General features: G+C 43.1%; 1 protein-coding gene across 1 annotated transcript in view; it reads left to right on the top strand.

The window, feature by feature from the left end:
- Window positions 1-23304, top strand: part of LOC110528816 (low-density lipoprotein receptor-related protein 1B) — a 159807-nt gene that overhangs the window by 33494 nt on the left and 103009 nt on the right. The window contains exons 21-38 of the mRNA XM_036984417.1: window positions 360-605; window positions 1474-1671; window positions 1887-2091; window positions 2252-2416; window positions 2619-2863; window positions 3794-3925; window positions 4184-4411; window positions 4667-4841; window positions 5013-5107; window positions 5306-5455; window positions 7510-7650; window positions 8355-8480; window positions 8720-8851; window positions 9026-9160; window positions 11359-11488; window positions 20891-21017; window positions 21831-21991; window positions 22620-22747. Of these exons, the coding sequence (XP_036840312.1) occupies window positions 360-605; window positions 1474-1671; window positions 1887-2091; window positions 2252-2416; window positions 2619-2863; window positions 3794-3925; window positions 4184-4411; window positions 4667-4841; window positions 5013-5107; window positions 5306-5455; window positions 7510-7650; window positions 8355-8480; window positions 8720-8851; window positions 9026-9160; window positions 11359-11488; window positions 20891-21017; window positions 21831-21991; window positions 22620-22747 (2919 nt within the window). The remainder of the gene's footprint in view (window positions 1-359; window positions 606-1473; window positions 1672-1886; window positions 2092-2251; window positions 2417-2618; window positions 2864-3793; window positions 3926-4183; window positions 4412-4666; window positions 4842-5012; window positions 5108-5305; window positions 5456-7509; window positions 7651-8354; window positions 8481-8719; window positions 8852-9025; window positions 9161-11358; window positions 11489-20890; window positions 21018-21830; window positions 21992-22619; window positions 22748-23304) is intronic.

Genomic DNA, 23304 nt, shown 5'->3' with positions numbered 1-23304 from the left:
GAGACAATCCTTTTGTTTGGACCACATGGGCTAGATGATCGTAGCAGTGGGGTCAGGCTTAGGCAATGGGGTTTGGTCCGATGAACACCTTATGTTCACATGAATGACCTGCCCAGGGATTACCACATGACACTTTGTCCATAGAAAAAAAAGATGCGTGACAGATATGACAGGACAGTTGTGTTCACTTCCTTGTGGGGTATTGAGCCCCTATGTCACTAGTCGACGAGGACGTGCAGAACATCGGTCTCCATCCATCACTGCTCTCTGACTTTCCTTCCATACACCTGTCTGTGTTCTCTGAGTCAGTCTGCTCACCTCTCATCACCTTTCTTTGTCTTCTTCTCTTGCCATGTCAGCCGATTGCATGTTGGGTAACGGCGGCTGTAGCCACCAGTGTGCAGTGGCTCCTGGGAGGGGCGTGGCGTGCTCCTGCCCGCCGGGGCTCAATCTAAGCCCAGACAACAGGACGTGCCAGATCCTGGACTACTGCTCCAGGCACCTCAAGTGCAGCCAAGTGTGTGAGCAGTATAAAGCAACCGTCAAGTGTTCCTGCTACCCAGGCTGGAGGCTGGAACTAGATGGGGACACCTGCCAGAGTACAGGTAGCTGGTGTTAAGCTCTGTGTGACATGGCTGATAAGTCGTTCCGACACATACCTGCGCTCTGTGGAACTGCCCAAGACCGCCCATAGAAACGAGAATTCTGATTCTATTTCTGTGTACCTGTGTGTCTCAGTCAGTAGAGCATGGCGCTTACAACGCCAATGGTTGTGGGTTTGACCTGCTGGGAGCACCCATAAGTAAAATGTATGTACGCGTGACTGTAAGTCACTTTGGATGAAAAGCGTTTGCTAAATGGCATATATTGTTATATTCTATGGGACAGCCATCCTTACCCTTGTGCCTTAAATCCACATATATAAAGCAATGTGATAGATTGGTTATATTCCTAGCTGTACATTCTATTCCAAATTCTAAAGCAGTTATTTGGGACATTCCATTGATATAGTAGTTAAATACCTTTTGGAAGAATCAGTACCCATTTGAATATTGGCCATTTATACACCTGTGGCTTTATAGGCCTTTTTTTTCTCTTCATCAATGTCTCCCAGTTATATAATGTAACATCTGGTAATTGTATTGAATACGCTCGTTTATTCCCATCTAAAATGCTACACTGTCGGTTGGAGATGAATCCGCCAAAGGTTTCTGTACTCGTTTTATGACAAGATGAGCTAAACGAGATAATGTGATAGGAAAATGAAAGATGACTTCATTAATGAAACGACGATCTATTCCATAATTATTGACTTCAATATAACCTCACTCACAAAATAAACTAACACGAGTTGCTATTCTAGCAGACGAACAGCACCGTTTCTTTTGTGTATCTGCGTGAGAATCTGCATTAGCATGCAATATTTATTATCAAAAATGTATATCTTGACTTATTTCTTGTTTCCTTCCTCAGATCCCTTTGAGGCATTCATCATCTTCTCCATCCGCCATGAGATCAGGAGGATCGATCTCCACAGGCGAGACTACAGCCTTCTAGTTCCTGGTTTGAGGAACACGATCGCCTTAGACTTCCACTTCAATCAGAGTCGACTCTACTGGACCGATGTGGTTGAGGATAAGATATACAGGGGGAAGCTGCTAGACTCTGCTGGTAGGAACACATACACATTTGGTTGGACATTTGTTTTTATTTTTGGTTAAGCTGAGCTGTTGATGTTTAATTGAGGTCATGGGGAAAGTGTTGTATTGGCTATATTTAGTTCTCCTCTCAACTCCTATTCTCCTATTTTACCTGTGTTTCAGCACAACCTCTTGCCCTCTTATGTGCTAGTGTGTTGGTCCTTTACTGTTATTGGTTCCTTACAGGTGTGACAGGGATTGAAGTGGTGGTCCAACATGGACTTGCTACTCCGGAGGGTCTGGCTGTTGATTGGATAGCAGGGAACCTGTATTGGATCGACAGCAACTTAGATCAGATAGAGGTGGCCAAGCTAAACGGGAATCTCCGGACCACACTGATCGCCGGAGGGATGGAGCACCCACGAGCCATCGCTCTGGATCCTGAGCAGGGGTTAGTTATCTCTGAGTGAGTGAGTGAGTGAGTACTCTTTAACAAGGATATGCATTTCTTTGATATGAATGACCTCAGGGTGAGGTAGACTTGATTCTGATCAATTCCTTAATCAATTTCACATGGATGACTATTCTTATTTGAGTATTTTGTGGTTTAGAATTATTTTCTGGACAGACTGGGATGCCACCTTCCCTCGGATCGAGGCTGCTTCTATGAGCGGAGGAGGACGCCATGTTGTCTTCAGAGACATGGAGATAGGAGCCTGGCCTAATGGTCTTACTCTGGACCTTATGGAGAAGAGGGTTGTGTGGACTGATGCCAGGTGGGTTATATGCCTGTACCTGTCTATATAGGGTCAATTCCCCATCAATTCTATTTCAATTCAGGTAGTCAACTGAAATTCCAATTTAGATGAGGATTTCAGTTGACTTCCTGAATTGGCTGAATTGAGTTGGAATTCACCCCAACCCTGCTGGTAGAATCAAATGATTCTAATAGACAAACATCTATCTTCATCTCAACAGGTCTGATGCCATATTCTCTGCTCTGTACGATGGGACTGGTGTGATAGAGATTCTGAAGGGACATGAGTACCTGTCACATCCCTTTGCTGTCTGTCTCTACGGAGGTAGTGTCTACTGGACAGACTGGAGGACCAACACTCTGGCTAGGGCTAACAAGTGGACAGGAGCCAATGTGACAGTCATCCAGAAAACCAGCGCCCAGCCATTTGACCTTCAGATATACCACCCGAGCAGACAACCACAAGGTAGGCTACCACACTCTCTCAAACATTAAGATAGCAAGGTTGAAAAGAGAGCGGATGTTTTGAATTAAAGACAACCTTCTCAGCTGGAGAGGTTGAAGAGTTTTGTTTTCTTAGATCATAATGAATAACTTGTTGTATGGTTGTGTTTTAAATTTGTTGTTACATCTGTGTCTCACAAAATACTTTTCACTTTCTATGTCCAAAGTTCTCTGAGAGATAAGAAAGTGCCATAGTGTCGCCCTAAAGTGGTGATAAGCCCAGTCATTCTGGACGGAGGCTACTGTTTAGTCTAAATTACACTATAGTGCCTGGAAATACGATGACGTTGCTAAAGTAGTCAAATATTTAGTAGGAAACAACTTTGCCAGCATTATCATGTCGTCAAATTTACTTTAGACATATGGCAAAGTTGTCATTAGCTTGCAAAGTCTGTCAAAAATAGCTATCAATGCTAATGCTAGCTAGCTACATTCTGTTGGCCTCCCCTCAATCTTAGCTAGCTAACTAACATTATACAGCATCTAAAGTCAATCTGGCAACTTAAAATGATGACAAAAGATTTCATACTAATTATTTGTCTCCTTTTGAATGTCATTGAATTTCCAAGCCACTGCAATACACTTTGGATGAAATCTTGACGATGCATTGAGTAGAATACTTAGTCAGGCATCAGTCCAAAAAAGAACGTTCAAAACAATATTGTGACTAAACATGCAACCCATGAATTGGTTCATCAGGCTTCATTTTCTATGTCTGGACTTTTGGCAGTAGGGTTCATTTCCAGGACTTCTGCCTTTCACAAATCAAATACGTTTCCTTCCAAGAGTATCCGAATCTTGTATTAAAATAAACCACACTAGTTGATTATTGAAACCACATTTAGTTGATTATTGAACAACTTCCTCTCCTCTCCCCCTCTCTCGACGATAGCCTCAAATCCCTGCGAGGCGAATGGCGGTCGTGGACCCTGCTCCCATCTATGCCTCATCAACTACAACCGCACCGCATCCTGTGCCTGCCCCCACCTCATGAAGATATCTGCAGACAACTTTACTTGCTTCAGTGAGTGAAGCTCACCCCTTCATCCGTTTGTCAGTCAGTCTGTCCTTACTTCAGTCTCTCTGTCCAGCCATCGCGCCATCTATCTATCTAGCCATTCATTCATTCACACAATCCTCCACATTCATACACTATAGTGCAAGTCATTTCAAAACACAGCAGGTTTCTACTGTTTTGAGTTAACACCCGCTTGATTCTGAACTTTGAAAGCAGGCTACACGAAGCACTGTCAACGTCCAGTTTTCTCTTGTCCTTCAACAGCACTGAAGAGATTCCTTCTGTATGTGAGGCGAACCGAGATCCGTGGCGTGGACATTGACAACCCTTACCTGAACCTGATCACAGCCCTGACGGTCCCAGATATAGACGAGGTCACAGCGGTGGACTACGATGCATCAGAGGAACGAATCTACTGGACTGACGTCAAAACACAAACCATCAAACGGTCCTCCATCAACGGAACCGCAATAGAGACGATCATATCCGGAGGTAGAGAAAGATGTTCACCTCTGTGTTCTGAAACGTACCGCTTTTCTGACACTTATGTAACTGAACCAAAATGTTTGTTGTAAAATGTTTTCTCGGACTGTTACACTGTTTTGCGTCCTTTTCATAGGTAACCCGTTCTAATTTTCACAGTGCACCTGTCAGGTTGTTCAAGCGATAGACTCCGTACATGACTTTATTGAAGAGATGAGCGTGACCGTATTGATGTTGTCTTCTGCATATCCTTTTTTTTTGTAGGTATTATTAATGTTAGAGGGCTGGCCCTGGACTGGCTCTCCAGGAACCTGTATTGGATTAGTTCAGAAAGTGACGAATCACAGATAAACGTGGCGAGGCTAGACGGGTCCCTGAAAACCTCTGTGGTTCACGGGATTGAGAAGCCTAAGTGTCTCACCGTACATCCGTCTAAAGGGTAGGATTCCATTTTTGTATGTACTTTTATACAGTTCAATGTCTGATATTGATTAGGTATAACAAGATATAGTCAAATTAATGCTAGTTGCATGATGTGATAAATTAGGCACTTTTGTGTTGGTGTTCTGTATGCAAAATATTGTTTTCCTATTGAGTTTTTACCTTCCAGGAAAATGTATTGGACAGATGGCAACACAATCAATGTGGCCAACATGGATGGAAGCAATAGCAAGATCATTCAACAGAACCAGAGAGAGCCAGTTGGTAAATGTCACATGTACAATACAAAACATCCACATTTAGTGGCCAGTACCAGTTGTCTTCTGCCATTTTATATTGCATGACAACAGTAGTGCTACTATCTGGTAACAAACGATATTGCAAGATTGAGTGAGACGATTGGTAGAACAGCAACCCAATAATATGCCCGGTCACAACTCTAATCGATGATGTCTCTCCTAGGCCTGTCGATAGACTACACGTCAGACAAGCTGTACTGGATCAGTGGAGGCAACGCCTCCATCAACAGGTGTAGTCTGGACGGTAGTGGTCTGGAAGTGCTGGAGACCATGAAGGAGGAGCTGGTTAAAGTCACGGCTCTAGCTGTTATGGGTGAGTGGCGAGAGTTTAGAGCATGGGCCCGTGTTCATAAAGTGTCTCAGAGTAAAATGTGCTGGTCTAGGATCAGTTTTGCTTGTTTTAGAGAGCATGGTTCTATGGATGAGCACTACTACCCTTTTGTCTTAGAAAGTGCCTGATATAAATATGTTGTGCCCTTCCAGCTCATAAAAGTATTTTCTGCCCAAGTTGTGTTTTGTTTTAAGTACTAGTCCATTGATTTGGGGTTTGTTTTTATCTGGAGTACATGAGTAAAAGGGTTTTTGACAGCGATGAACCTTTGCTGTCTTCTTGCATTTTATTACTTGTCCGTTTCCCCATTTCTGTTTATGTCTGTCTCTGAAACTATTCTAATTCACGTTTAAAATTGCATCCCGTCTGATAAAATGCCTCATCCAGACAGAATACTTTAGGGAAGTTTCTCTGGCTTCAGTGGGACTTGTTTAGCCTCTACAGTGATGGGCGACAGAGCTGCCTCCCGCTACACAAACAGAACACAGTAACCAGGCTTTCTGACTTAGTGATGGGAAACCTGGGCTTTCGATCCGTCCGGCTCACCGACTGTCTGTTCCAGGTTTACTTATAGCTGTAGTGGTGATTGTATAATTTTGTATTGTATTGCGTTTTAATAGTACAGATCATTGAGGGAGAGTTTCTCTCCGCGCTCTACAAGACAGTTGATCATGATGCTATTAACAGGGTGGAATGATTATTTTTTCATATCGATTAGATGGTTGTATTCATTTGTTTAGTATCGTATTATTTCATATTGTAGTGGTTATTCCCCATGAGTAACCCTACAGGGAGTTAGACAGGGGAGAAACATCATTATGGATGGGCTTCTCGCTCTGGTTTTGTTACGATTCCTTAATTTAGAGTACCTCTCTTATCTGCTTGGGATATTGAAATAGCCTCTGGCATATTAAAGTGCTATCTATCTATCTACAGTATGGTCTGCCGTAATTCTGTTGGGAACACTGTTTGATTCTGATGTAATTCACCTGCAGAGGGACTGCTGTTTATATTCATCCTACCTGTGCTTTAACCACAGAGAGACATGTTTTTTTGTGTTTTTTTTTTTATCTCTGCGGTTTTAACACGCCGTCTTTTTGTATGCTCTCCAATCCTTCCCGTCATTCGAGGAGATTATGTTATTTGTTGATAGCTGTAGTCCAGCAGGCCAAAAGCCAAGAATGGTCTGGCGTAAACCCACTGTACTGTAGCCCATTCAAGTCTGCAGACAGATTCCCCCCCAAAAAAAAGAAGAAGAAGAGAAAGTTAAGTTCCCTGTCTACAGGCACAGGATTGGTCTTGCTTCAGAGGTTTTCTGACTGCTGAGCCGCTATCCTACGTCCTTTGTGCCGGGCTGACTGTACCTCAGCGTTGCCTGTTTGCTGGAACTGGGCTCATGCATAAACATTCGCCTTTTTTTTCCCGGTCAAGGGTGCAAGTACAGTACACGGGCTTATATTAGAAGAAAAAAATATGTCACATGGCCCAGTTCCTCTGTTTCCTCCCTGGGACCCGTGCCCCTAAGATTTATGGGTAGGGGAATGAACTTAAGATCCTGTCTCTCTGTCTCGTATCACCCGATTCTCAGAGGAAGAAATCTGAAAGTCCTCCTTTACACAGCTCCTTCCTTGTCCCTTCTTTTACGAGCGTCCCAGGAGTCCGCCCCGGCCTACTGTATTCATCAGCGAGGGAATACTGTACAGTGAGAGCTATACATACCTTATGGATTATACAGTATTCTACCGTTCCTAGAATGTATTCAATTCAGTTACAATTGTATGTTACAGCTCCTAGGAAATCGATCATTCAATGTGTTATTTGGGTCCAGTGATATTTGTCGTGCTCTGTGAACATGCTGTATAGCCTACTATCGATGAACAAATGGGCCGTTAGCTTTTGATTGAAGGGTCACTCGCAGAGACGGCATAGAACCACTATTGCTACTGCACAGTATTCATGACCTTTTTGAATAGCTCTGATTTATCAATATACTTGTCAATTCAGTCATGAACAATCATTGATTTTTCTGTCTTCAGGTGCCAAGCTGTGGTGGGCTGATGACAGTTTGGCCCAGTTGGGGACCGTCAGTAAGAGAGGTGGGCTGGACATGGTGGTTTTACGCAACAAGACCACGGGGATTGTTCACATGAAGGTGTATGACGAGGACAGCCAGACAGGTAAAGAGTATGACTGCTAACTCAATGCTTTCACTCAGACGATGTTCGACCTCCTTTTAAAGCTTTGTTGTAGGCTTTTGACTTGAAATTGCTAAGTGTTTTTGATCCTCTCTTGAGAATGCACCGACATTTTTCTTTAATCCTATTGGCCCAAAAATAATGGTTCTTCATTGAGACACAGCTTTATTGAAATTCCACGTAGCAGTTTTGTGAGTCATTGGCAGTATCATCCATTTCATTGACATGTCCAATATCAGGATTGCTCTCAATCTCTGTTAGTATTAAAAATGGCAATTAAGGTGTCTTAAAAATATAAATCTTTCAACTTCCTCCTCAAACTTCCTCTGACCGATTAGCTACTTCATTTATCTTTTTGACACCGACCACATGGGAGTATGGCCATGTCTCATTAGTCTTCTCTCTCTCCCCTTCTCCTTCCTCTCTCTCTCTCTTTCTGTCTCTCTCGCTCTCGTCCTCTCTCTCTCTCACACACTGGAAGTACTGTAATCTCATGAAAATAACTGGAACGTAATGCAATGCAGATGTACTCTGCCTAACTCTGCCCCCCCCCCATAATGCTCAGTTAAATAATACGCATGCTGTCCTACTGTGTCATCACTGTGTTGCTTCCTGAATGAATACACAAGCAACAATGACCATGCCTAGGTGTTAAATTTACAGTGTAATGTTCCACTGCTGTGCAGGGAGGAATCTCTGTCAGGACAACAATGGTGGCTGCTCTCAGCTTTGCTTCCCAACATCAGAGAGCACACGGAGTTGTTCCTGTGCCGTGGGCTACAACCTCCACTCCGATCGCATGTCATGTGAAGGTACTGTACCCGCTTCTCGTGGGACCACACTGAACAGGGAACACAACATATGAAAACCGACATATGAAAACATATGATGTGAATCTGATTTTGACATCTGCCGTTGTCTATGAGTGTTGCTTTGTTGTGTTTGAAGGACTAGGGTCTTTCCTGATGTGATGTGAAGGTTAGAATCACATTTTACATGTACAGTAAATGCCATATAGTTGATTGGGTTGGCTTTGTGTTTGAACTTGAAGGCATTGGGTCTTTCCTGATGTACTCAGTTCATGAGGGCATCAGGGGGATATCCCTGGATCCCAGTGATAGCAGTGAAGCCTTGATGCCGGTGACCGGCTCAGTGATGGCTGTGGGGATTGACTTCCATGCTGGTGAGTGTATTGGCATTGTTTTTTTAGTGATTATTTTGACTATTCTTCATGCTTCGGATTGCAAATGAATCATTATCATTTCAATGTTTTAATTGTTATTTTTAATTATAGTTTGTAGAAAACAAATGAACGGAAGAACATTAATCCTTTTCAATTAATTGATTTCCCTAATAGGAAATGACACGTTATATTGGACAGACGTGGGCTTGAACAGAATATCCAGAGCCAAGCGAGATCAGACGTGGAGAGAGGACATTGTCACTAGTGGTATCGGCCGCGTGGAGGGGATTGCAGTGGACTGGATTGCAGGTAAGTAGCCGAGCTCTCAAAGTTAACCTTTACTTAAGAGAATACAATGTCAAGTGCAAAGGAGGACATACAAGTACCGTTGCAGTCAAATACAGCGCCTCCGGAAAGTATTCAGACCCCTTGACATTTTCTACATTTTTGTCAAGTTACGGCCTTATTCTAAAATTGATTAAATTGTTTTTTCCCCTCATCAATCTACACACAATACCCCCATAATGACAAAGCCAAAACAGGTTTTAGACATTTTTGCTAATGTATTGAAAATAAACAACTGAAATATTACATTTACATAAGTATTCAGACCCTTTACTCAGTACTTTGTTGAAGCACCTTTGGCAGTGATTACAGCCTTGAGTCTTCTAGGGTATGACACTACAAGCTTGGCACATTTGGGGTGTTTATCCCATTATTCTCTGCATATCCTCTCAAGCTCTGTCAGGTTGGATGGGGAGCGTCGCTGCACAGCTATTTTCAGGTCTCTCCAGAGATGTTCGATCGGGTTCAGGTCCGGGCTCTGGCTGGGCCACTCAAGTCCATTCAGAGACTTGTCCCTACGCTATTCCTGCATTGTCTTGGCTGTGTGCTTAGAGTCGTTGTCTTGTTGGAAGGTGTGTGCTTAGAGTCGTTGTCTTGTTGGAAGGTGTGTGCTTAGAGTCGTTGTCTTGTTGGAAGGTGAAACTTCGCCCCGGTCTGAGGTCGTGAGCTCTGTGGAGCATGTTGTCATCAAGGATATCTCTGTACTTTTCCCCGTTCATCTTTGCCTCGATCCTTACTAGTCTCCCAGTCCCTGCCGCTGAAAAACATCCTCACATCATGATGGTACCACCACCATGCTTCACCGTAGGGATGGTACCAGGTTTCCTCCAGATGTCACGCTTGGCATTAATGCAAAGAGTTCAATCATGGTTTCATCAAACCAGAATCTTGTTTCTCATGGTTTAAGAGGCTTTAGGTGCCTGTTGGCAAACTCCAAGTGGGCTGTCATGTGCCTTTTACTGAGGAGTGGCTTCCGTCTGGTCAGTCTACCATAAAGCCCTGATTGGTGGAGTGCTGCAGAGATGGTTGTCCTTCTGGAACTCTAGAGCTCTGTCAGAGTGACCATCGGGTTCTTGGTCACCTCCCTGACCAAGGCCCTTCTGCAGATTGCTCAGGTTGGCTGGGCGGCCAGCTCTAGGAAGAGTCTTGGGGGTTCCAAGAATTGTGTTCTTGGGGACCTTCAATGCTTTAGATTTTTTTTTGGTACCCTTCCCCATATCTGTGCCTCAACACAATCCTGTCTCGGAGCTCTAAGGACAATTTCTTCGACCTCATGGCTTGGTTTTTTACTCTGACATGGTGTCAACTGTAGGACCTTATATAGACAGGTGTGTGCCTTTCCAAATCATGTCCAATCAATTGATTTTACCACAGGTGGACTCCAATCAAGAAACATCTCAAGGATGATTCATGGAAACAGGATGCACCTGAGCTCAATTTCGAGTCTCATAGCAAAGGGTCTGAAGACTTACGTAAATAAGTTATTATTATATATATATTTTTATCAGCAAAAATGTCTAAAACCTGTTTTTGCTTTGTCACTATGGGGTATTATATATATGTAGATTATTCAGGATTTTTTTTGTCCATTTTAGAATAATGCTGTAAAGTAACAAAATGTGGGAAAAGTAAAGGGATCTGAATACTTTCCGAAGGCACCCATGCACGATTCACTATTTCTTCTAAAATAAGTTGATTTTTTTTTTTTTTTTATATATATATATATATATATATATATATATATATAAAAAAAGTTTTTCACACATATATTTGTTTGATTTACAACCGCACAGGACCAAGAAAAAAAAATCAAAATTATATTTTTCGCTTCAAAGTATAAAACAAATTGCCTGAACTAAATTATACAGAATTGAAATTAATTTGGTTGGAGGCAGGTGATTCTCATTTACAGTGCAACATCTTACTGGTAAAAATATCAGTTCAACCATAAAAAAAGAGAAAACAGAACATTCTGCTCCATTGCGCTCCATTGTAAAGTGCAAGTGTGCCAATATATTTGACTGCAACTGTAGGACACACAGAGAGACAAGAGCCAGAGGACATACTTCTCAAGTAAAGACATACATAAAATGTAATGAATTGACTGACTTGTAATGCAATGGTTGAACACTGTACAAAGTCATGTTTGTGTTGTTTACTAGGTAATATCTATTGGACGGACCATGGCTTCAACATCATCGAGGTTGCTCGACTCAGTGGCTTGTACCGAGCCGTGGTGATAGCTGAAGGACTTGACCAGCCCAAAGCCATTGCTGTGCACCCGGTGAAAGGGTGTGTACAGTTTTTCATTTCAGTCAACACTTTGAAGTCCACCTGCTTGGTATGTAATGAACACATCCTATCTACATAACGTATTCCCTAGAAATGACCACCAAATAACCAATGTTTTAATTCAATTTGATAGCCAGTGGTAATGAACGTCATAAAACGATCTTTGCGAGGTTATATAGTATCCCTGCCTACAGACAGAAACTAAAACAAGAGGCTCCCACGCTGAGGTCTGTCCAACGCTGGTCCGACCAAGCTGACTCCACACTCCAAGACTGCTTCCATCACGTGGACTGGGACATGTTTCGTATTGCGTCAGACAACAACATTGACGAATACGCTGATTCGGTGTGCGAGTTCATTAGAACGTGCGTTGAAGATGTCGTTCCCATAGCAACGATTAAAACATTCCCTAACCAGAAACCGTGGATTGATGGCAGCATTCGTGTGAAACTGAAAGCGCGAACCACTGCTTTTAATCAGGGCAAGGTGTCTGGTAACATGACCGAATACAAACAGTGCAGCTATTCCCTCCGCAAGGCTATCAAACAAGCTAAGCGTCAGTACAGAGACAAAGTAGAATCTCAATTCAACGGCTCAGACACAAGAGGCATGTGGCAGGGTCTACAGTCAATCACGGACTACAGGAAGAAATCCAGCCCAGTCACGGACCAGGATGTCCTGCTCCCAGGCAGACTAAATAACTTTTTTGCCCGCTTTGAGGACAATACAGTGCCACTGACACGGCCTGCAACGAAAACTTGCGGTCTCTCCTTCACTGCAGCCGAGGTGAGTAAGACATTTAAACGTGTTAACCCTCGCAAGGCTGCAGGCCCAGACGGCATCCCCAGCCGCGCCCTCAGAGCATGCGCAGACTAGCTGGCCGGTGTGTTTACGGACATATTCAATCAATCCCTATACCAGTCTGCTGTTCCCACATGCTTCAAGAGGGCCACCATTGTTCCTGTTCCCAAGAAAGCTAAGGTAACTGAGCTAAACGACTACCGCCCCGTAGCACTCACTTCCGTCATCATGAAGTGCTTTGAGAGACTAGTCAAGGACCATATCACCTCCACCCTACCTGACACCCTAGACCCACTCCAATTTGCTTACCGCCCAAATAGGTCCACAGACGATGCAATCTCAACCACACTGCACACTGCCCTAACCCATCTGGACAAGAGGAATACCTATGTGAGAATGCTGTTCATTGACTACAGTTCGGCATTCAACACCATAGTACCCTCCAAGCTCGTCATCAAGCTCGAGACCCTGGGTCTCGACCCCGCCCTGTGCAACTGGGTACTGGACTTCCTGACGGGCCGCCCCCAGGTGGTGAGGGTAGGCAACAACATCTCCTCCCCGCTGATCCTCAACACTGGGGCCCCACAAGGGTGCGTTCTGAGCCCTCTCCTGTACTCCCTGTTCACCCACGACTGCGTGGCCACGCACGCCTCCAACTCAATCATCAAGTTTGCGGACGACACAACAGTGGTAGGCTTGATTACCAACAACGACGAGACGGCCTACAGGGAGGAGGTGAGGGCCCTCGGAGTGTGGTGTCAGGAAAATAACCTCACACTCAACGTCAACAAAACTAAGGAGATGATTGTGGACTTCAGGAAACAGCAGAGGGAACACCCCCCTATCCACATCGATGGAACAGTAGTGGAGAGGGTAGCAAGTTTTAAGTTCCTCGGCATACACATCACAGACAAACTGAATTGGTCCACTCACACAGACAGCATTGTGAAGAAGGCGCAGCAGCGCCTCTTCAACCTCAGGAGGCTGAAGAAATTCGGCTTGTCACCAAAAGCACTCACAAACTTCTACAGATGCACAATCGAGAGCATCCTGGCGGGCTGTATCACCGCCTGGTACGGCAACTGCTCCGCCCTCAACCGTAAGGCTCTCCAGAGGGTAGTGAGGTCTGCACAACGCATCACCGGGGGCAAACTACCTGCCCTCCAGGACACATACACCACCCGATGTCACAGGAAGGCCATAAAGATCATCAAGGACATCAACCACCCGAGCCACTGCCTGTTCACCCCGCTATCATCCAGAAGGCGAGGTCAGTACAGGTGCATCAAAGCTGGGACCGAGAGACTGAAAAACAGCTTCTATCTCAAGGCTATCAGACTGTTAAACAGCCACCACTAACATTGAGTGGCTGCTGCCAACACACTGACACTGACTCAACTCCAGCCACTTTAATAATGGGAATTGATGGGAAATGATGTAAATATATCACTAGCCACTTTAACCAATGCTACCTTATATAATGTTACTCACCCTACATTATTCATCTCATAGGCATACGTATATACTGTACTCTATATCATCGACTGTATCCTTATGTAATACATGTATCACTAGCCACTTTATCTATGCCACTTTGTTTACATACTCATCTCATATGTATATACTGTACTCGATACAATCTACTGTATCTGCCTATGCTGCTCTGTACCATCACTCATTCATATATCCTTATGTACATATTCTTTATCCCCTCACACTGTGTACAAGACAGTAGTTTTGGAATTGTTAGTTAGATTACTTGTTGGTTATTACTGCATTGTCGGAACTAGAAGCACAAGCATTTCGCTACACTCGCATTAACATCTGCTAACCATGTGTATGTGACAAATAAAATTTGATTTGATTTGATTTGATAGTAGAATTATATAATTACAGTGCTGTTAGAAAGTATTTACACCCCTTGATTTTTTCCACATTGTGTCAGAATCCAAGGGACGGCCGACTCAGGTCTACTGGCCGTCTCTCTCTCGGGGGTAAACCCTTGTATCCCCTGGCATACTGGCCTTTTCTATGAAGTTTTTTCTGTCGGTTACTTTAATTATATTTTAATACTATAGAATTTGTATGCATTCACAAATGTCGACTGCACGATCAAGTTGGGGTTTTATGTCATGTTTTTATTTTATGCGTCTGTCTCAACAGTATTTCTATCTCAGCTCTGTGCAAAGTGTTTTCAAATCTCAGGCTCTTGGATATATTTCCATCTCAAGCGAACTCATGGATAGACTAACCTGTTCCCCCGCACATTGACTCTGTACCGGTACCCCCTGTATATAGCCTCCACATTGACTCTGTACCGGTATCCCCTGTATAAAGCCTCCACATTGACTCTGTACCGGTACCCCCTGTATATAGCCTCCACATTGACTCTGTACCGGTACCCCCTGTATATAGCCTCCACATTGACTCTGTACCGGTACACCCTGTATATAGCCTCCACATTGACTCTGTACCGGTACCCCCTGTATATAGCCTCCACATTGACTCTGTACCGGTATCCCCTGTATATAGCCTCCACACATTGACTCTGTACCGGTACCCCCTGTATATAGCCTCCACATTGACTCTGTACCGGTACCCCCTGTATATAGCCTCCACATTGACTCTGTACTGGTACCCCCTGTATATAGCCTCCACATTGACTCTGTACCGGTACACCCTGTATATGGCCTCCACATTGACTCTGTACCGGTACCCCCTGTATATAGCCTCCACATTGACTCTGTACCGGTACACCCTGTATATGGCCTCCACATTGACTCTGTACCGGTACCCCCTGTATATAGCCTCCACATTGACTCTGTACCGGTACCCCCTGTATATAGCCTCCACATTGACTCTGTACTGGTACCCCCTGTATATAGCCTCCACATTGACTCTGTACCGGTACACCCTGTATATAGCCTCCACATTGACTCTGTACCGGTACACCCTGTATATGGCCTCGCTACTGTTATTTTACTGCTGCTCTTTAACTATTTCTTATTTTTTACTTAACATTAATTTTTGTTAAACCTGCATTGTTGGTTAAGGGCTTGAAAGTAAGCAGTTCACTGTAAGGTCTACACCTGTTGTATTGAGGGCATGTAACAAATAGAATTTGACTTGATTAGTCTTAACTAGCAGAGCTATTTGAAAGCCACTGATATCAATAGAGTTCAGAACATGTTTTATAAGATACTAGCCTACTCCTGTGCCCCAAACAAAACCAAAGGTGCTATGATTGTACTGAAGAGGAATATTAATCTTAATATGAAGGTGGGGGTCTCTGGGGGAGACACTGATAGACATAATTGTTATACCTCGGTTACTATTAATGGCACTACATTATGTTTGTCCTCCATGTATGCACCAAATGCTTTTGATAAATCATTTTTTGAAGACCTGAAGCTTAACTTGTTAGACTTCCCAGACTCAGTGACCATCCTTGGTGTAATGAACCCGATGGGTGACAGAGAGCTGGTTTCAAGCGCAGGGCGCAGCAGGTGTTTATTGTAAAGGACCACAGGAGGAGGCAGGTAGCTGGGTCCAGGGGCAGGCAGAAGGTCATACACAGGGGGTCCAAAAAGGCAACAGTACAGGCAGGGAAAAACCTAGTAACGTCGTCCGGGAGATCAGGCAAAAGGTAGATAACAGGAAATCCGATAGGCTTACAGACAGGGAATAGGCAAAAGGTGTCGTTAGTGAGGCAGGCCAATACTATCATACACGGGATGATTACGGTACGGGAAAAACAGCACTCTGAATAGAAGAGTGTAACAAAACAAACAATACCTCACAGTGATGGTGTGCAAAGACTGAACTAAATAGTGTGTGATAATGACATGCAGGTGTGTGAACAGGTAATTAGAATTCAGGTGATTGGGATCTGGAAAGTGAGCTGCGTTCAGGGGATCTACGTGTTTGAGAGTGAGCTGGAAAGTGAGCTGGAGAGTGAGCTGCGTTCAGGTGATTTACGAGTTTGAGAGTGTGAGTTGGGCGCAGACGTTACACTTGGGGGAGATTTTAACTTCACTCTAGATCCTACAATTAATACCACCAGTGATATCCTCTTGGCACTCCGGGCACCTTCGAATTATATTAAACATATATTGAACATTGTGGATGCCTGGCGCCTAACAAATCCTAGTATTAGAGATGATCTTATTTTCTGCCCCATCATCAGTCTTTCTCACAAATTGATTGTCTTCACCTCCCCTGTTTCTCTGAAATGTACATCCCCATGCAGAGATTTGAACTATGCTGTTATCTGACCATTCTCCATTATTGATTTATTTTGAGATTTCTCCAGGATTCACAGGTTTTAAGAAATGGCGTTTCAATGTTTTTCTTTTGCCGGATAGGGAAATCTCAAACTACATTTTTGATATCTTACAAAGTGGGATTAAAATGGATTTAATTATAATTTTGGGAGGGAAGAATTTTTTTTTTTTTACATTTATAAAAATCATGAATAATAAAACACTAATATAGAGTGCATTCGGAAAGTATTCACTTTACAGACCTTTTCTAAAATTGATTAAATTAACTTTTCCCTCATCAATCTACGCATGATATCCCATAATGACTCATTGAAACAGGTTTTCTTTAAATTGTTGCATTTATAAAATAAAACCCCCCAGAAATACTTGTTTTACATGAGTATTCAGACCCTTTGCTATGAGACTTAAAATTGAGCTCAGGTGCATCCTGTTTCCATTGATCATCCTTGGAGATGTTTCTACAACTTGATTGGAGTCCATCTGTGGTAAATTCAATTGATTGGACATGATTTGGAAAGGCACACAGCTGTCTATTTAAGGTCGAAGGAATTGTCCGTAGCGCTCCGAGACAGGATTGTGTCGAGGCACAGATCTGGGGAAGGGTACCAAAACATTTCTGCTCCATTGAGGGTCCCCCATTGAGGGTCCCCAACAACACAGTGGCTTCCATCATTCTTAAATAGAAGAAGTTTGGAAGCACCAAGACTCGTCCTAGAGCTCGCCGCCCAGCTAAACAGAAATCGGGGTAGAAGGGCCTTGGTAAGGGAGGTGACCAAGAACCCAATGGTCACTCTGACAGAGCTCCAGAGTTCCACTGTGGAGATGGGAGAACCTTCCAGAAGGACAGCCATCTCTGCAGCTCTCCACAAATCAGGCCTTTATGGTAAAGTGACCGGACGGAAGCCACTCCTCATTAAAATGCACATGACAGCCCGCTTGGTGTTTGCCAAAAGGCACCTAAAGGACTTTTAGACCTTGAGAAACTAGATTCTCTGGTCTGATGAAACCAAGATTGAACTCTTTAGTCAGAATGCCAAGCATCACATCTGGAGGAAACCTGGCACCATCCTTACGGTCAGGCATGGTAGTGGCAGCATCATGCTGTGGGAATGTTTTTCAGCGGCAGGGACTGGGAGACTCGTCAAGATCGAGGAAAATATGAACAGAGCAGATCCTTGATGAAAATCTGCTCCAGGGCGCTCAGGACCTCAGACTGGGGCAAAGGTTCACCTTCCAACAGGGCAATGACCCTAAGCACATAGCCAAGACAAGGCAGGAGTGGCTTCGGGACAAGTCTCTGAATGTCTTTGAGTGGCCCAGCCAGAGCTTGGACTTGAACTCGATCGAACATCACTGGAGAGATCTGAAAATAGCTGTGCAGTGACACTCCCCATCCAACCTGACAGAGCTTGAGAGGATCTGCAGAGAAGAATGGGAGAAACTCCCCAAATACAGGTGTGCCATGCTTGTAGTGTGTCACGTTCGTTGTAAGAAGGAGACCAAGGTGCAGCGTGGGTTGGGTACATTCTTCTTTATTATAAGAACGAACACTGAACAAACTAACAAACTAACAAAATAACAAAACGAATCGTGAAGCTAATATGAGTAGTGCAGACAGGCAACTGAACATAGAACAAGAACCCACAAACACAAAAGGGAAAATGGCCACCTAAATACAATCCCCAATCAGAGACATCAGAACACCATATACATATACAGTGGGGCAAAAAAGTATTTAGTCAGCCACCAATTGTGCAAGTTCTCCCACTTAAAAATATGAGAGAGGCCTGTAATTTTCATCATAGGTACACTTCAACTATGACAGACAAAATGAGAAAATAACATCCAGAAAATCACATTGTAGGATTTTTAATGAATTTATTTGCAAATTATGGTGGAAAATAAGTATTTGGTCACATACAAACAAGCAAGATGTCTGGCTCTCACAGACCTGTAACTTCTTCTTTAAGAGGCTCCTCTGTCCTCCACTTGTTACCTGTATTAATCCAATTTAATTCAACTGTAACTAGGCCACTCAGGAACATTCAATGTCATCTTGGTAAGAAATTACACTGTAGATTTTCACCTTGTGCTTTAGGTTATTGTCCTCCTGAAAGATTAATTCATCTCCCAGTGTCTGTTGGAAAGAAGAGTGAACCAGGTTTTTCTCTAGGATTTTGCCTGTGCTTAGCTGTAATTCCGTGTATTTTTATCCAAGAAAACTCCTTACCGATGACAAGCATACCCATAACATGATGCAGCCACCAACATGCTGGAAAATATGAAGATTGCTACTCAGTGACATGTTTTGTTGGATTTGTCCCAAAATAACGCGTTGTATTCAGTATTACTTATTAAGTGCCTTGTTGCAAACATGATGCATGTTTTGGAATATTTGTATTTTGTACAGGCTTCCTTCTTTTCATTCTGTCATTTAGGGTAGTATTGTGGAGTAACTACAATGTTGTTGATCCGTCCTCAGTTTTCTCATATCACAAACTCTGTAACTGTGTTAAAATTACCATTGGCCTTGTGGTGAAATCGCTGATCCGGCAACTGTGTTAGGAAGGACGCCTGTATCTTTGTAGTGACTGGGTGTATTGATACACCATCCAAAGCCTAATTAATAACTTTACCATGCTCAAATGGATATTCAGCGGATCCTCTTTATATTTTTACATCTAAGGGCGGCAGGTAGCCAAGTGGTTAGAGCATTGGTCCAGTAACGAAAGGTTGCTGGATCGAATCCCTGAGCTGACAGGGTGAAAATCTGTCGTTCTGCACCTGAACAAGGCAGTTAACCCACTATTGTAAATAATAATTTGTTCTTAACTGACTTGCCTATTTAAATAAAGGTTTAAAAAATCTTCGAATTATTTTCTTTGCAAGGAATTGAAATACTTCCCTGGTCTTTGTGCTTGAAATTCACTCCTTGATTGAGGGACTTTACAGCTATTTGTATGTGTGAGGTACAGAGATGGGGCAGTCATTAAATATCATGTTAACCACTATTATTGAACACAGAATCAGTCCATGCAACTTATGTGACTCGTTAAGCACATATTTACTCGTGGACTTATTTAGGCTTGCCATAACAAAGGGGTTGAATTATTATTGACTCATGATATTTCAGATTTACATTTTTCATTAATTTCAAAACATTTCAACAACAGAATATTCCGCTTTGACGTTATGGGGTATTGTTGTGTAAATCAGTGACAAAAAAATATAAATTTAATCCATTTTAAATTCAGGCTGTAACACAACAGAATGTACATACAACATCAAGCAATTACCAGCCAATACAATCTAAACTCTCCACCCTTCATCCAAAGCAAACTATAAAGTTTAAATACAGTATTTCCCCACTCTCTGCATTCATAACTGATTACACTGTCTCACATGTTCAGCTTCTCAATCATTAATAACAGGGAAAGAAAGGGTCCATTTTCCCACATCAGCTTAGACTGCAGGGCACTTTCCTATTGATTCCACCCCTGATGAGAGATGCTAATGAACCAGGATAAGCAGCTGAGGAGAATAGAGATGAGTCTACTGGCACTGAGTGGGTCTACTGTCACAGCTTGTGCCTCACCTGCGCCGGGCTAATTAATGTTGTCTCCCTCTAACCCCTATTATTCATAGCATTGTATGCATGCATTACCCGGAGATCTCGTGTAGAGAGCGATAACTTTATGTGGCAATCACGCTGATTGCTTAAATTAAAGCCAATATAGAAATATGTCAACAACTGGCCCCCTATGGATATTAGAGTTTGTGTGAGGGGATTTGGAGCCAGAGCATACTGTCATGTTATTTTTCATTATTTATAATTGGTGCGTTCACAGTTAGTATGTCATAACCGTTGGAACATTGATCAGCTGCTTGCCTCACTATTAGTATTCTGAAATGGAGTTTGAACATGTCTACTCCACTGTCTATCCATACCAGCATGGAGTTCAAGCCTCCTTGAATTATGCATCGATACCGTTATGGCCCTGCGATTTCTTTGCAAGCTCTGTGCCGTGTACATGTTTGTTACTGACGTGCTGCTTATAGTATTGATGTCATTTTCGTCATGTGCCTGTGTGTCTAATACTGATGTGTTGATGCTGCTGACTTGGTCCAGTTCCCTCTTGAAAAAGACATCTTTATCGCAACTAGACCCAAAGAAAAATGGTCTACCGATTATGAACAATACACGTTAGATCAACCCAAAGCATTTCCTGTCAGTGTAAGAGGTGACTGTAAAGTATGAGCATTGTTTGGTGGTGGTGGCTGTGGACTCTTCTTACCCTTCTGTTGTCCTCTTGGCCAGGTTTCTGTTCTGGACAGAATGGGGACAAAGCCCCTGCATCGGTCGGGCCCGGCTGGACGGATCAGACCAAGTTATTCTGGTCAACTCTGGAATAGCATGGCCCAACGGGATCTCCATAGACTATGAGGTATATTTAAGCAATAAACCCAGAGGGTGTTTTGTACATGGCCAATATACAGCTAAGGGCTGTTCTTAGGCGAGGCGCAACGCAGAGTACCTGGATACAGCCCATAGTCGTGGTACACCACAACCCTCCCGAGCTGCCTTATTGCTTTTTAGAAACTGCTTACCAACGTAATTAGAACTGTGAACAGTCATTTTTTGTCATACCCGTGGTATACGGTCTGATATACCACGACTGTCAGCCAATCAACATTCAGGGTTCGAACCACCCAGTTTATAAAATATAATAATGAATGCCATTTAGCAGATGCTTTCATCCAAAACAGCTTATAAACATTCATCTCCAAAAGTTATTTGGCACCCTTGCTAAAGATTAGCAAAAAAAGACTATGAAATAAATCAAACACAAATACCGAGCTATGTTATATGGTATTATTTTGATTTTATTATTAGATTATTTCAAAGTAATACAATTGCCAAAATAGATTTTGTTGAACAAGTTCAAAAAGAAATAATCTCAAAAAGACCGGCGTCAAAGTTATTGGCAATCAGTGGGTGCAGGCATTGTATTATTTGTGACCCGAGAGGGAATCAAATCCATGGCGTTGATGTTGCTAGCTCCACACTCTTACCCACTGAGCCAAGCAGGAGGACCAGGTGTTTTTGTCCCCCAGAGTGCACACACAGCACTTTAGCCTCCCTCTGATCTTCCTGGCTGAAGTGGCATTACACTCTGCTTTGTGTTATCTTTTTTTTATAATGATACTCTTCCCACCATCATATACCTGAAGTTTATTTTCTCAACATTGTATTCTAGGAAAATAAATTATATTGGTGCGACGCCCGCGCCGACAAGATAGAACGGATCAGCCTTGAGAGCGGAGAGAGCCGGGAGATAGTACTGTCATCCTCAGCCAGCAACGCAGCGGATCTCTTTTCAATGGCCGTCTATGGGGCTTACATATACTGGGCTGACAGGTAATTTATTCTTCCAGAAATGTTATAGTATAGTACAGTCTCTCCAAACAGGCTCCATAGAAGCCTTCGCCAGCTGCTCTACCCTTGTTGGATTAACCACCTGCACCACAAGGTCACTTTAAATACCAATCTAATTGACAGAGAAAAAGGCAGAGCATTTAGAAAAGACACCTTCTCTCTATTTAAATTGTGCGTACCTACCTCAATGTCATCCACAAGGGCAGCTAGGTCCCGTCACCTTCTGTCAGACCAGCTGTCGAGCATATTTTAGCTTCTGTCTAGTGTATTTGGATGAGTTCTTCTGTTTTAATTAGTTGAGGGCCATTGATTATCCCTGTGTCGAACTTCCTGTCACCTGGTGTCAAGCTCCCTCCTCTTCCTGTTGTGTGTGTGTGTGAGTGTGTGTGTGCGCGTGTCTGTGTGTGTATGAATGCGTGTGTGCGTGCGTGTATGAATGCATGTGTGCGTGCGTGTGTGTGTGTGTATGAATGTGTGTGTGTGTGTGTATGAATGCGTGTGTGCGTGCGTGTGTGCGTGCGTGTGTGTGTATGAATGCGTGTGTGTGTGTGTGTGTGTGTGTGTGTGTGTGTGTGTGTGTGTGTGTGTGTGTGCGTGTGTGCGTGCATAGGGCTCATGCCAGAGGCTCCATTCGCCGAGGTGTTAAGAGTTATCCAACGGAGGGAGCCACGACTCTGAGGAGTGGTCTGGGAGTCAACTTGAACGATATCAAAGTCTTTAACCGAGGACGGGAGAAAGGTTGAGGTTTCAACTTCCTTATCACTTCCTTATTATTTCATGTTCTTACCTGGCTGTCAGTACCTGCGGTTGTTAAGTGTTCTAGAATAGACCTGAGATTAATAACCTCTTGATACTAGCCATCCCGGATCCGGGATTGTGAGTACAGCCTCAAGCTCATTACCATAACGCAACGTTAACTATTCATGAAAATCGCAAATGAAATGAAATAAATATGCTAGCTCTGAAGCTTAGCCTTTTGTTAACAACACTGTCATCTCAGATTTTCAAAATATGCTTTTCAACCATAGCAAAACAAGCATTTGTGTAACAGTATTGATAGCTAGCGTAGCATTTAGCGTAGCATTGAGCGGGCAACATTTTCACAAAAACAAGAAAAGCATTCAAATAAAATAATTTACCTTTGAAGAACTTCGGATGTTTTCAATGAGGAGACTCTCAGTTAGATTGCAAATGTTCAGTTTTTCCAAAAACATTCTTTATGTATTAGAAATTGCTCCGTTTTGTACATCACGTTTGGCTACCAAAAAAAAAACGAAAATTCAGTCATCAAAACG

The sequence above is a fragment of the Oncorhynchus mykiss genome, chromosome 7 (assembly GCF_013265735.2).
Source record: "Oncorhynchus mykiss isolate Arlee chromosome 7, USDA_OmykA_1.1, whole genome shotgun sequence".
Taxonomy (NCBI): domain Eukaryota; kingdom Metazoa; phylum Chordata; class Actinopteri; order Salmoniformes; family Salmonidae; genus Oncorhynchus; species Oncorhynchus mykiss.
Note: the sequence above shows the minus strand (reverse complement) of the source record. Positions and strands in the feature narration are given on the sequence as shown.